The 15,286-nt window shown below is 33.4% G+C and overlaps 1 protein-coding gene across 1 annotated transcript; it reads right to left on the bottom strand.

Moving 5' to 3' along the window:
* Positions 1–146: 146 nt before the first annotated feature.
* LOC128246452 (uncharacterized) lies at positions 147–14,101 on the bottom strand. The gene is made up of 10 exons (XM_052964665.1): positions 14,055–14,101; positions 6,164–6,785; positions 5,389–5,568; positions 4,781–4,898; positions 4,378–4,542; positions 3,760–3,948; positions 2,956–3,105; positions 2,474–2,573; positions 1,805–1,926; positions 147–1,506 (listed from the first exon to the last, which is right to left on the bottom strand). The coding sequence occupies exons 2-10, from the start codon at positions 6,745–6,747 to the stop codon at positions 1,213–1,215; spliced, it is 1,902 nt and encodes a 633-aa protein (XP_052820625.1). The 5' UTR covers positions 6,748–6,785; positions 14,055–14,101; the 3' UTR covers positions 147–1,212.
* Positions 14,102–15,286: the final 1,185 nt, after the last annotated feature.

The following is a 15,286-nucleotide window of genomic DNA, read 5'->3' as shown; positions in this document are numbered from 1 at the left end:
AAAGATTCTGACAATTTTTGGTATGTACCAATCTACAAGATGAACAACATCTTCTCTGTACAGTGTCTACGTTCATTTAAATGGTCCAACAAATATAGTAAGCAATTCATAATTTACAAGTAGGAATAAAATGTTATACTGTTTTAAGAAGATATACCGAAAGGTACAATTTCTTTAAAAAGTGGAAAAAAACAAAGGATTTAAAAAAATACAACACTCGTTAGTTTTACCGATTTTTTTTTAATAATGGTTATAGAAAAAAAACCATGATTTTGTAATACAAAATACAGAGGTAGGATAAATCAATATTTAACAATAATGCTGAACATTTTTTTATCACAGTCAAAAAATAGCAATGAACACAGTTATTATTAAACAATTATCTTAAAGTTATACTTCTTGATTAATACAACTTTTCTCCCATAATAGTAGATCAGTGTTCAAGTGTCTGATTGTATAATTCTAAAACCTCTGAACAAGAAAAAATAAAATGACTAATAGTAAACACTTGAAAAATCCGATTACATAAACATTCGCTTTGCTTTACAAAATGAGAGTTTAAACATATTTCATTATAGATACAAGCATATTAAACATAGATTCTATCAGTTTCTTTTCTTTTCAATAAAACTAATATAAAACAACACCAAAATAGAAGTTATCTTATACTTGGGCTCAATACTGCACATTTAAAAAAACAGCATGGTTGTATTTCTTTTTGTAAACATGGAATGCTGTCAACATCCAAACAAGAGCTCGATAGAGCGAACGCTAGCACAAGAGCTGGAAACACAACAGCTGGACAGAGCGAACGCTAACACTTCTATGTTTTTGTCAAACACATAAGGAGCACAATTCGGCAAATATTAATGCCGGATATATAAGTCTTGTTAAAAATGATTGTAAAATTTCCGGTAACATGTGTACAAATGGGGAAAACGTTACTAATGTTGTTAGAACTTGTGTCCAACCCATTTGCTTTTTGTATACTCTATATTTATCATTGTTGTAAATACCGATCATGTTGAAAGAAAAAAGGCAATAAAAATATGTTTAAATCAAAGTTTCATTTGAACATTGTTAGTAGGTCCTGAGTTTTAACAAAGGAAAGTAGATTGCCCGCTGACGCCGAAAACAACACCAACGCTATGACAAAACTTTGACCTTTTGTTTTCGAAAAACAAGAGGAGCTACTAGGGCTCACAGAAAATGTTAATTATTAGCAATATTATCATAGTGAGAGATGGCTACTAAAGAAGTTGCATAGGTAAAAGCCTCCGATGACCAAAATGGGAAAAACATGCCAGGTTCACTATTATAGCCGTCAAAGGTCATTGGGGTCATTTGACCAAAGTGAGGCTGTTTTAACATGGCGTCATACAAACTAGGGGAAACTACTCTCTGCATTCCGATAATGTTGTGGATGTCAGTTGGGAAGGTTTTGTCGGTGAATTTCGTACCATTGAAGTATTCCATTCTGTTTGCTGGGTAGAAAAATGGTAAACTCTGGGAAATCAAACATAAATGTTGCTGTAATATCTACAATTTGCCCTCATTACATAAACATTTTGTGTCGGTAACTATTTTACATGTTGTCAATACTTTCACATTAGAATGTTTATAAATTACGATAAAAGAATACAGGTGGACTCAATATAAAACATTCATTTTCTGTTAATATTCATTTTCATTCTTTTTATCTTGAATTTTAACATTCTGGGTTTAATTACAAAGCTTTAAATTAAGAAGATAACAAACAGCCTTTCCTTAATGGCTGCAAATGATGGGAACAAAACTGGCATACCTTTCTTCCTTTTCCTGATCCGGAAAAGAACGCATTCCAAGGCTTGTACTTTGTTGATAAGACGTTGTTGGACAGCCACTGAATCAAACAATGTACTCTGTCATGGACTGTGGTCGGAGTATCTGAAATAGAAAACAACATCACAACTTTTCCTCACTTTGGTATCTTAATGACTATAGTTTATGGCTGTCAATGTTTAGGTTATAGAGAGTATGTATCAAAAACAATATAGTATATTCTTTCAAAGCAGAGGATGTAGAAGAGGAATTGTCAATATTTTTTCCTTTCCAAGCATAGAGCACGCACAATAAATTGGAAAGGAACTTGCAAAACAAAGAGCTCTGTATCATTCGATGCAAGGAGAACTGACCAATATTCCTGATAACCAAAGGACTGAAATAACACTATTCAACCAGAGAGCACTATACTATTGCGGAAAAAGTAGAACTGCTCACTATTCCTGACGATAAAGGATAAAAATAACAGTTGCCATTCAAAGAGCACTTTATCATTGCAATGTGAGGGAACCTGACCAATAAATGATTACAAAAAGATTTGCCTACCATTTTTTTTTATAAATACTGAGTGACTGAGAAGACTGAAACAGCACTTTCCAAAGAGAGAGCACGGGCGAAAACTGCCGTACAATGTGCAACAACACTACCATACCTGACGTCCAGAGCAAGGAGCCGTTTGACCATATTGTGTAGGTGCTGATAAGTGCATTGGCGGAAACAGCTGTGGAAAATATACGATCTTCTGCACGATTCTGAAATAAATTAAATAGGATACACAATTGGGCCAAAACTTTGTCTCGTATACGTTACACAAAGAACGCCTTGATATGATTTTTTTGTGTGAAAAGTCTGTTGTAATAAAAAAGTGTCTGATCTAATGATCCTTTCTTTCAGTATTATTTTTCTGTTAAATATGGAGATAAAAAGCTTTTTATGTACGATTACAAGCATACTTAGATTGAATTATACCAATGCTAAACCAAAGCTCTTTTTTTCCAAGAGAAAATGCCAATCCAATATTTATGATTTAAGCATTTGAACATTTATAAAGAGTTTAACTTTCAAACATGACATAATATAAACCAAACGTCTTCGTGTCTTTTTAAGTTATATATTTTTATCGATATTTCCTACCACTGATCTGTTAAAGAGATCAAAGTCGTTGTTGCCAAGAAAATCGTCTATATAGCAACCATGGCCTTCATCTTGGATAATGGTCAAAATATCTTGAGTCACATATGTTTTCAGGGCTACACAGAGACTTTCATAGGCATAGTTCAGCATCTATAAAAGACAGTTACCCTTATTCACATCTATGATCAATATGCATTTATCTGTTTTTATTTAATTTGCATCCATGAAAAACTTTGAATTTTAGTAAATTAAAACATACTCAATGCTGCATATCTTCAAAATAGGAATCTCATTACTATTGAAAATCTTCATAAATATAGTTACATGTATACACTAGATTATTAATTAAACACAAATCTACAATAATTGAAACATCTGTGTCTAAATTGCACAAAAAGTAAACTTTAAGAAGCATCGCTCCAACTAAAAAGATAAAATATATTTAACGAATACTGTCATTTTTATAATTATATTCTATACATTGCAAGCTATAAGAAAGGAAAATAAAGGTACATTTCAATTGAAAGACCAAAAACGACATATGACCGGCCAAACATATTAGGCATTTTAATGGGCTGTGTGTCAATCCTGAAATTAGATTCATATGTGTGAGGTATAGATAAGCATGAGGAAGTTTTTCATTGGGAAATTGAAAATAACAAATTAATTGTCTACGCGACTACACTGAGTAAAACATTTTATGTTGAATATAATAATTATAATAAATTATTGCATTATTATTGGGAGATATAGCAACATGAACTGCATTCGCTTGGATACTCGTTCTAGTAAAACAGTGGGTACCTTGAAAACATTTGCATCTAGCTTCCCAATACGGCCTGGCAGAAACCGGTTTAGCCAGGCGAAAGTTCGACTCGTAAACCTATAAAACACAAACCGAGACGGGTAGTAGGTCAGTGCAAGATCAGGCCGGGATGACAGATTTGTCGACATCTCATAGGCTAACAAAGCAGTGGTGTTCATATAGATTTGCTGAAAAATTGGTCGCATAAGTAAGCATACACACAATTACTTTTATTTTGAATATATGAATATTTCTCTTGTTCATTTAACCAGTAAATATTTGTTATCAAATTACTCTGCGTACAATTTATGTAACAATTGATATACTACAATATCAAATGAAATACTTAATATAGTAGCGCAAATCTTATCATTATTATGTAGAAACAAATAACTACTTGTTTTGCCAATTTAAATTTTGACAACGAGACATCGGTAACAACACCAACTCGATGTCAGTAAATGTGCAAACAAAATTAGTTGCATTAAAATTAAAAATTCACAAATAAACAACCAAGTAATCAGACTAGTGGTCAGTCTAAACAAAACGTTTGGGCAAAATGCTGTTTTATGCTTTTCACAAACAAGCTAATTCTAAGAATATTTTGTTTCACATACCTGTATATCACTGTCTACCCAGTCTCCCTTACAGAGTCCAGTCCCAAGACAAGTGGTCAATCCATACAAAACATTGGCACAAACTGTTATGTCAACGTTGTTCACGCTAAATGGCATGGCAACACCACGATCTAGCATGGTTTTCACCTCATCGATGTCTTGTAACTGTTCAAGACAAAGTTTCATGTATCCGTCTTTTGGTTAAATAATGGACTATATAAATCGAGCAGATATTGGAAAATTCAGGTTCATGTAGCTTATAATTCCATTTAATTTAAATAATTTACCTTATTCTGTTAAATGTAATAGAGCACGAGTTACATTAAAACTCAATAAAGCCACCTGTTACTAAACTATGTAAAGCGATTTAGCATAAAATAGAATTTCAAATGTCCAAACACACCCAAGTGGTAACCAAGGCAACATCTTGTTGATTTGAAACCGCCTTTTCCAGGAATCCGTGCATGTACAGGTACGTCCGCGGATCTATCGTATTCACTCTTGATTCACTTGATAGAGGCCTGAGAAAGAGAACACAAGAGCATACCAAATATTTATCGGTGCAACCGATTGATGATGTCACAACTGTTGTATCATTGCGATTGATTAAAGATTTCAAAACTGATGTATCATTGCGACCGATTTAAGATATCACAACTGACGAATCATTGCGATCGATTAAAGATGTCACAACTGACGTATCATTGCGACCGATTAAAGATATCAAAACTGATTTATCATACTATGTTACTTAAATTAGTTTCTACAAGTCATGCAGAAAGCCACCAGGTAAATACTGAAAACAACACAATTTTATGCAATGAAAAGATCCAAATATGATTTGGACATGCTACATTTCATCGAAGCAATGCATTGAACAGATGAAACGGGCATTCAGCTTGTTTTCCCTTTTCTGTGCACACTAGTCGAGTCATACATATAGTTAAAAAGATACAAAGATGTACATGCAATAAATCATAAACTTTACTATTTAGAGTTCAAAGTACCAACCTGTATGCATATTTCTTTAGATTATCAAACACAGATTGCAAGTGTGAATTATCTGCCATCCACTGCTGCTGTTCTGATGGGAAGTCTTCTGCGAATTGAGCCAGCATACTGCCTAATCCAACATTCACAAATGTGTCATCAAAGTCGGGAGGGATGTGAAAGGCTTCTGCAAAAATATGCCTGCAATTAGAACGTTTCAAAAATACATCACAAGTAACATGTATTTGACAAGAAAACTATCATCGTAATGTATTTACATCATTTTGCTATATATTTAAGCAAGTTTAAATGCAACACTATAGTTGATTGGGATTTGGACAGTTTTTAATAATGAATGATTTACAATGCATTTAAGATTGAATAGACACACTCATTGCATCTTTTAAACAACTTATAAATATACTTCACTTTAAAACGTTAAAATTAGTTGGAAATTGAAGACATTACGACAATGTTTTTAAAGTACATGTATATAGTTAAAGTTTATGAAAGCTTTGTCTTACACTAAAACCAACCTTTACTCGAGCAGTAGCTCATGCCAACCTCTGCTTGAGAAGAGAAGAAGCGCATACCAAAATTTCATCTTATACCAACAATTTGTGACCAATAGCTCATTCGATTTTTCCTTGATACCAACTATTCCTTGACAAGAAGCTCATACCATCCTATATATTACCAGTAGCTCATACCATCCTATAAATGACCAGTAGCTCATACCAACTATTCTTGATTAGTAATTCATACCAACGTTTCATTAACCATAGCTGATACCAACCTTTCCTTGACCAGTAGCTCATACACATGCTCCAAATCCTTCAGTCCGATTATCTCAAGCAATTCTTCAATCAAACTGTTGGGTAGATAATCTGGAAAGCGCAGCACTTCAAATAGATTAACTGGTGTACTTGTATAAGTCTGATCAGTTTTATTCAAAACCTGGGGCCAGAAGGTTTTCTTTGAATCGGACCCTGGTTTATTCCGATTTGTAAATGTACTTACAGCCTCAAGAGACATTTTCAATTGTTCAGAACCTGGTTTTGGAGCTTTTCCAAAAGCATACGCCTCAATAATGCATGATGTTACCCAAGCGGGAGCAAACATGTTTGTATCTGGAATCTTGAACAATTCTCTAACAGCATAGTACTGCTCATCACCGTGGAAGTTCAATCTCACCTCACTTGGGTATACACCATGTTGCGCTTGCCATTGTAATGGAAACACCCTGAATTCAGCGTCCTTCTTGACCTGAAGGCTTTGTATTGTCTTGAAGATTTGCTCAACATTTTTGTTTAACGGCGCAACAATGACAATGTTAGTGAAGGTAAAAAATGCAGCGCATACAGCTGTGTAAAGGAGCATGTCTGTAGGCCAGATTTTTTCATCAAAGTCAAGTCAATCTGAAAATAAACAATATTGTTCATGTTTAAAAAAAACACGATATAAATTAACGGACAAGCACAAATGCATAAACTTTACCTGAGAGGCTGTATATATACATACATACAGGCACAAGAATCATGGTTAAACAAACACCAAACACGACACATTGCAAGATAACACACACTACACATACTGTTGGTAAATATTTATGTAAACTGTATTTATAATGTTTTATGTTTTGTGACATCTTGCAATTGCCGGTTTGTGTCTGCCAGTTTTGCAAAGAAAACTGCAGGGGCTAGTCTAGTAGGTTCACATAATGATAACTCTGTTCAGACGAAGGTTCAAGGTCAATACGAGTGCATATACTTTAAAATATGTTTATAAAAAACAGTCAGAAATAATAGGAGTTCACTGATTGATTTAAACTAGTTTACTAATTGTCAATCCCACACTTGTCTCAAAATTTATCAAGACCTAACAAGGCTTTTGATGCATACATTAAAAAGTTTGCAAACAAAATAGAAATACATTCTATAAATAAAAGGAGTGCCCACGATTGTTTCTTTACGACTAATGACTTGCTTCTCCGTGCCACTTAACTGAAACGATGTTTAAGGGACGGTTTAAGATTTGTTAAGTTAGTAGCCAACGTATGAATGTTTTTATCAGACGCTGTATATCTTGTTTGGTCGTCAGCAAAGGATGGGTACATATATAATGATAAACTGTTTATTCTAAATATGGGTCAACTTTATACTGACATATTTGCATCCAAGTATCCAAAAACATTTCGGCGATGTATATCATTTGGTGACAATTATTTAGTAATTCCCCGAATGTTTTTACGTTTTGGACGCATGCAATAATACCACTATAAATTTAAAATAAAATATACAAATACACTTTTAACCAACATATTCGACATGAAAGAGTAACAATCCTTCAAGTGTACATATAAAGATCCCTTGGAATCAGCAGCATGCGAATGTTTACGACTGTGGACCTTTTCCCATTGCGAAAGATTGAAATGTTTTCTTTAATACTGAAAGTTTAAATGTTTTAGATATTTTAATTTATTGTTTCAATCGATATAAGGTATATATAGTACTTCGTCATGATGCTGTTTGTTCATGGCATTTTGTTCTGAAATGAGTAATTAAATCAGATGTGACTTGTTCCCGACCATCTACATTTCCTTATGCGAAACCCTTTTGTTATTTATCTGGTATTATTGTTCCTATATGACTACATATATATTTTGAAACTAATGGTGGCCTATAACTGCCGTAATATAACCTGTTAACGTTCGCGACATGTTTCGGGTTAATCACTTAATTTTCGCGATAATTATGTAGCTAACAAGTTAATATTCGCGTTACTTTTCGGTAAGATAAATATCATAAGACTCAAAACAGGCTTGAAAGTACGCAAAACTGCCACCTATTACCTTTTTAGCTGTACAACAGTAACAGGTCAACTAGTTATGGTTTGCGAATTCCACTTAATAAATAACATACTAACTGGTTAACGTAATAAGATTCGTGTTACCACTTAGCTATAAATGCATTTCAGATAAATGCGCTAACAGGTTAACTACAAGAATAAAAGAAATTATAAAATTAGGACAAAATCTGTACTTTCACAATCCATGTAAATATACTTCATATAGAGGTCAAGAGTCGTTGTCTGAAATATCTTCCATATTTCCGAAACTTTTTGATTACATTGTAGTCAATAATAAATGTAAATGTTAAAATGCAGACAATTAAAAATAAAAAAAATCAAATTAAATACAAATTTAATACATTCCTAAACACTTTAATATGCATTTTTCATTAGTGTTTTAAAATACACACAGTTAAATCATTTGCATGTCAATAATACGTTGATAAGTTTTAAGGAATTTAACATTTCAAAATGTTTGTACCAACTCCAAGATAACGAATCTAAATCTGTCGAAATTTTGGTCCAGGGTCCCTGCAGTACCCGGCTGTTAAACGTATTTATATAAGCAGTTGCGTTAGCTTTCCGCAAGATATTCTTAGCGCTAGGATTAAGCTTAGAAAAAAACAACCTGACTACGGACGCATGGAGCAACCAAAACATAAACTCTGAAACGACTGTTTATATTGACTAGATTATATTCAAAGCTCTTTGAACTGCTTATTAAAACACACGTGCATTTTATTTTTTTATTTTATATATATTTTTTTCCAACATGCTGTACAATAAGTTAGGTTGTCTAAAAACAAAAAAATCTTGAAAACCTAGCTATTATTATTCCCTTAAGTTATTAATTTGATACATACCTCAAAGTTTCTATAATCTCTCACACTCACGACTAAATCGCTGATTAGCACCACAGGAAATTGACTCAGTATTTGGTATGAAATGAAAGCACACTCACTGCCAACAGCATACGTTCACCACAAACTAGTTTAATGAACGCATGGATGGCTGTTGCCCGAAATCGTTTTTTTTTTGTCAGTACGTTGTTATAAAATTACCTTAATTTAAAATAGTTTACAGACAAAACTAGCGATGTCAGGCAACAACCATTCTTATTTAAAATAATATGATTTTAACATGTTATTAAATTCAGACTAATCACTGGGTACACGCCCACGGTCTGACCACTGGAATCTATAAACCCCCATTGAAATGTAAAATATATGAAAATTTCTGTATCCACATGTTTAGAGATTTCCGATAATAATTAAGACAACACTAGCACTAACATTGGACTGTATACAGCTTCATATTAAGACAGATTATAAGTATCTTCCATGGCCGAGAGTGTAAGATAGGTTCATTCCGACCCGAGCGTAGGGTGTTTTGCGGAAACGAGGTTTACCTCGTTTCCGCAAAACACCCTGCGCGAGGGTCGGGATGAACCTATCTTACACGAGTGGCTATGGTAGATGCTTTTTCTCCCACCTCAGTTAAACAAAATTAAGTAAAAATGTATTTTTTTTGCTGGAACTCTTTTGTGCTTAGTGAAAATAATTGCGTATGGATATGCGATAATTCGTGGTTGTCATGGATATTCGCGCAGTGATTCAGAGTATGTAAATTGTCTGATCGGTCTTTAAATAGTTCTAAGTAGAGTGAAGCATTATTTCTTGAAAGGTTTGTGAAAACTGTTTTCTGGTGACATTTGAAGCGAGAAATAATTAACTAGCGTTCTAAATATTGCCACAAGACAAGGTTTCCATGATGCGCTTCAAACAGACGCTACAGACGACAGTCTTCAACAAGGGAGGTAGTTACAATGTGGTGACCATTAAAAGAAGTTCCATACGGGCATTTTATCTTCGCCCGTGGGCTAGATAAGAATTTCTAGCATGGTTAAATTAATGGATCTACTTATCTGAGGTGGGAGAAATTGGAAACTAAACAGTATCAAATTTGAGAGATCTTGGATTCAATACAGCCTAAATTTTGGACAAATATTGAACTTTATACAGCCTCAACTGAAGACAAACATTAGAATCTATACAGTCTCAACTGAACAGCCTCAACTGAAGACAAACATTAGAATCTATACAGCCTCAACTGAACAGCCTCAACTGAAGACAAACATTAGAATCTATACAGCCTCAGCTGAAGACAAACATTGGAATCTATACAGCCTCAACTTAAGACAAACATTAGAATCTATACAGCTTCAAGTAGGGACAAACATTGGACGTTGAACAGCCTCAACTGAGGACAAACATTAGAATCTTTACAGCCTCAACTGAAGACAAACATTAGAATCTATACAACCTCAGCTTAAGACAAACATTGGAATCTATACAGCCTCAACTTAAGATAAACATTAAAATCAATACAGCCTAAACTGAAAGCAAACATTAGAATCTATACAGCCTTAACAGAAAGCAAACATTAGAATCTATACAGCCTCAACTGAAGACAAACATTGGAATCTATACAGCCTCAGCTGAAGACAAACATTAGAATCTATACAGCCTCAACTGAACAGCCTCAACTGAAGACAAACATTAGAATCTATACAGCCTCAGCTGAATACAAACATTGGAATCTATACAGCCTCAGCTGAAGACAAACATTGGAATCTATACAGCCTCAGCTGAAGACAAACATTAGAATCTATACAGCCTCAGCTGAAGACAAACATTGGAATCTATACAGCCTCAACTTAAGATAAACATTAGAATCTATACAGCTTCAAGTAGGGACAAACATTGGACGTTAAACAGCCTCAACTGAGGACAAACATTAGAATCTTTACAGCCTCAACTGAAGACAAACATTAGAATCTATACAACCTCAGCTTAAGAAAAACATTGGAATCTATACAGCCTCAACTTAAGATAAACATTAGAATCTATACAGCCTTAACTGAAAACAAACATTAGAATCAATACAGCCTTAACTGAAAGCAAACATTAGAATCTATACAGCCTCAACTGAAGGCAAACATTAGAATCTATACAGCCTCAACTGAAGACAAACATTAGAATCTGTACAGCCTCAGCTGAAGACAAACATTGGAATCTATACAGCCTCAACTGAAGATAAACATTGGAATCTATACAGCCTCGACTGAAGACAAACATCAGAATCTATACAGCCTCAGCTTAAGACAAACATTGGAATCTATACAGCCTCACCTTAAGATAAACATTGGAATCTATACAGCCTCAACTGAAGACAAACATTAGAATCTATACAGCTTCAGCTTAAGACAAACATTGGAATCTATACAGCCTCAACTCAAGGCAATCATTGGAATCTATACATATTCAAGTTAGGACAAACATTGGTGTCTATACAGTCTCAATATTGTCTTGTACATATACAGCTTTTAAAAAGTATTTAGCAACAGCTTTGGTTCTTAAAGTGTTTTATTGATCATATACAATGTATTATATAACATGAGGTACACTGAATGCAGAAATCACATGCAGGGAAACCCTTAGATATTTTGTAAGAAAAATGTTGAGTTCTCTGTAGCCACTCTATATGTATATGCATAAAGAACACATTTTACAACAAAGAATATATCTGTTTTATCTTGAAGGCTAGGAATGGACATGTACATGTACCCTATGACATCAATACAATATAATCAAAATAACAACAAATTTAAATTTGTTAAAATGTTTGATAATATACGAATGGGTAATGAAGAGTATAATAAATACAGTTTAAAATGGTTAAACTAAAATGACACATTCGGTCTTGTTTCGTACAGAAAAATGAAGAGAATGAAGGTACACATAGTGTCAACATAAATACATACTATCCCCAAATAAGAAAATGTTATGATAAAGGTTTATTACTCACCACTTAACCTCATAAAAATACACGTAGTTACAAGACAAATTTCAAGTATGTGGATGAAACAAATGGAACACATCCAAGTTAACTGAAGACTCTGACTATGTCTGGATTTATCTTATCTTGCACTGTCAAAGAATATTTTTTCCATGTCCATGTTTAATGGAATATCATTACTATCAATATAGATTTTCATTATTGTAGTGCATACTTGTTATGTAAGTTAAAATAAATCATGTTCAAATAACAAAGGAAACACATCCAGATTGTGGACTGTAGTGTAAACTTCATTATTTCTTTACTTTCTATGTTAAGAGAACCTTTCTTTCTGTTCTTTGCCTGAAAAAATAAATAATAAAGATATAGATTAAAACCATCCCCATTTATCAAAGATCAGCAGTTAGCAATTTCTTTGGCAATCTTGGGCATTTATCAGTTTATATGCAATACATGAATAAATGCTGTTAGCAGGAAATTACAAGAATTTCAAATGTATAAAAAACATTTTTGCATAAAGTTTAGTTGTAGAGGATCTTTAAGGATTATGATATAGTAATACTGGCAAATTGAAATTGGAATACATGATACTTATTTCATGGCAAGATTTAAAGTTTAACACAGTATTCACATATTTAGATGAAAACGAATACCACATACATATTATCGTTCTTCAATGCTGCAAGCAAATCCTTATTCGCCACCTCTCGAACACCATTTTGCCATGAGTACATACTGCAATTAAATCATAATATAAAAGAAAATGAAAAATCTTTCTTTTGTTGATCACCTTCAAAAAATCAAAGTCTTAAAACCTATTGTGCAAATATTAAGAATTTTTTTTTACAACAAAAGTATGCTTTATGGATGGCATGTACGATAGTATTAGGCAAAATATATTAAAACATACTTAGTGGTTTGCTTTACTGTCATGATATTAATTCAAAGTCTGAAGCAGTTAAATATTCCTAAAAATCAATTAAAGAAAAAAGTCCAATTCTAGGATCACAATACACATGATATCATACTGGAAATCATGATTAAAAAAGAAGGTGTTTTAAACATTTCTTGTTAACATTACCAGACAATAAGACTTTTTCCTGCCTTCCCTCATCATATTGCTGTCACCAACCTGAAATTATATTTGAATAATGCAATACTTGATTACTTTGTCATTATCAACTATGACTGTAAGTCTTGGTATAAAACCTTTCCGTTCCCACAGTCTTTGATATTCTTCAAGATATATTATAAAAAGAAAAGGAAAATCTTTACTGTGCATGATATCTGATCTGCTTTCATTGCCACAATTGATGAAAATAAAATTTGGACAAATGGGAGCAATTCTCTCAATTAGAATCTGACATTGCATTAAGAATGTTATGCATCAGTCATTAAAAACCACAAACACTTGACAAAGTACCATTATGAACCAAACATACATAAAATAACATTCAAATATTCGTCTTTGATATTTCAAACGTCAAAGTAAAATCATACATCTTTTACTGTTAGCAAACTTGATCCCAATCCTTTCGTACCACAGCGACACATCATGGTGACGGAGCACTAACAAAGTTGACTTGAGGCTGTTTATCCATGTCGACATATTGGAAGTCCAAGTTATAATCCTTAAAAGAGTTATTATACTAAAACGGGAGCTTAAAAGGCTATCCGGAAATAAAACTAGTTGAAATGGTCGCAGTCAACAGTTTCATGGTTTACTTTACGGAAAAAAATAAGTGTGTATAGATTCCAATGGTCAGACTGTGAGCGTGTATAGAATATAACGTCGACCCAATCACTGAGTCAATTTCCTGTGATAGAATTTCAATTATACTTTATAGAAATAAAAATTAATCAATCTAATGTGTTTTAAAAGAGGTCACTTCATAACGTTATTCAGTGGATCTATAACTTATTTTACAAAGTAATGTCTAAACATTAATTTAATACGCATTGTAACAATATTTTCCTACCTGTTGTCAATATCGTTCAAGTCTACTTTCAGTTTGGTGTATGGAGCAGTTAACAGATTGGCTACCAGACAAATCGGCCCCTTACCAAATCGGCCCCTAGCTCAAACGGTTACCTTTTCGGCCCCTTACCAAATCGTCCCCATCACGTAGACGTTTCGGCCCCTGATTACCGAGACGTTTCGGCCCTTATTTTTATTTTATTTTTTTATTTCTAAATATTAGTAAAAAACATGTAATTTCATTTTTTTTTATTTTAATAGACAAAGCTATACTGTATACATGCATACAAAGGTATGGATAAAAATAGATTTGAAGAAAATATCTGTACACTTGAAAACATGTAAAGATTTATTCACGAGATATTTTTATAAAACGAAATAGAGTTGAAGAAGAAATGTTTAAACTTATTTTTTTTTTTAAATAATCTTTAAATATTATACATAACTATGTTGCTAATAATATGTATAATGTAATGTCCATTGTCTAACATCAGTCTTGACCAAACACCTATCGGCCGCCGTAGATGGCACCAACATTTTTCAGGAACTCTTCGCAAGTGACCTCATGCGAATCGTATGAGTCCCACTCATCCATGATCCTGGCGTCGATGTCTCTGTAGCGCGCTCGACGCTGACGGCCAAGGACTGCCACCGACACCAGTTGATGTGTTACCTTCACCATTTTGGATTCCCTCAGCAGCAGACTCAGCAAAACGTAAAACTGCAGGGTTGACCGACCGGCAGAAAACTTCCTGATGAGCTGGTAGGCTCCCTCTCTCCGCTCATAAGTTGCCTTTAGCCCCAGGTGCTGGACGTGGCGCAGAACAGACTGGCACCAATGAAAATGCACATATCCCTTTAGCTGGGTACCCGGAAAAACGGAGCGGAGGGCCTGCCATAGACCTGAAAGTAAACATTGTATGATATATATATATATATATATATATACATATATATATATGTATATATATATATATATATATATATATATATATATATATATATATATATATCAGAATCAGACATTATAATTTTTAACAAAATCCCATTACACAATAAAATAAAAGTAGCACAACATCGCATTTATAATATCCAATACACGAAAATTTAACAGTAGCACAGCAACACGTTTAAAACAAATGGTACCTACTTTTAGAAACAATTTAATATATATACTTACTTTGTATATATTACTCAAATCTTCTTTAATCAACTGTAAATAACATTAACAAA

This window comes from Mya arenaria, chromosome 9 (genome assembly GCF_026914265.1).
Source record: "Mya arenaria isolate MELC-2E11 chromosome 9, ASM2691426v1".
NCBI classification, from domain to species: Eukaryota; Metazoa; Mollusca; class Bivalvia; order Myida; family Myidae; genus Mya; species Mya arenaria.
Note: the sequence above shows the minus strand (reverse complement) of the source record. Positions and strands in the feature narration are given on the sequence as shown.

Coding starts and splice junctions, on each gene's coding strand:
- LOC128246452 (XM_052964665.1), bottom strand. CDS start 6,747: ATGCTCCTTTACACAGCTGTATGCGCTGCATTTTTTACCTTCACTAAC. Junction 2,574..2,955: donor ATCTCTTTAACAGATCAGTG/GTAGGAAATATC, acceptor AATTTATTTCAG/AATCGTGCAGAAGATCGTAT. Junction 1,927..2,473: donor CTCCTTGCTCTGGACGTCAG/GTATGGTAGTGT, acceptor TTTCTATTTCAG/ATACTCCGACCACAGTCCAT.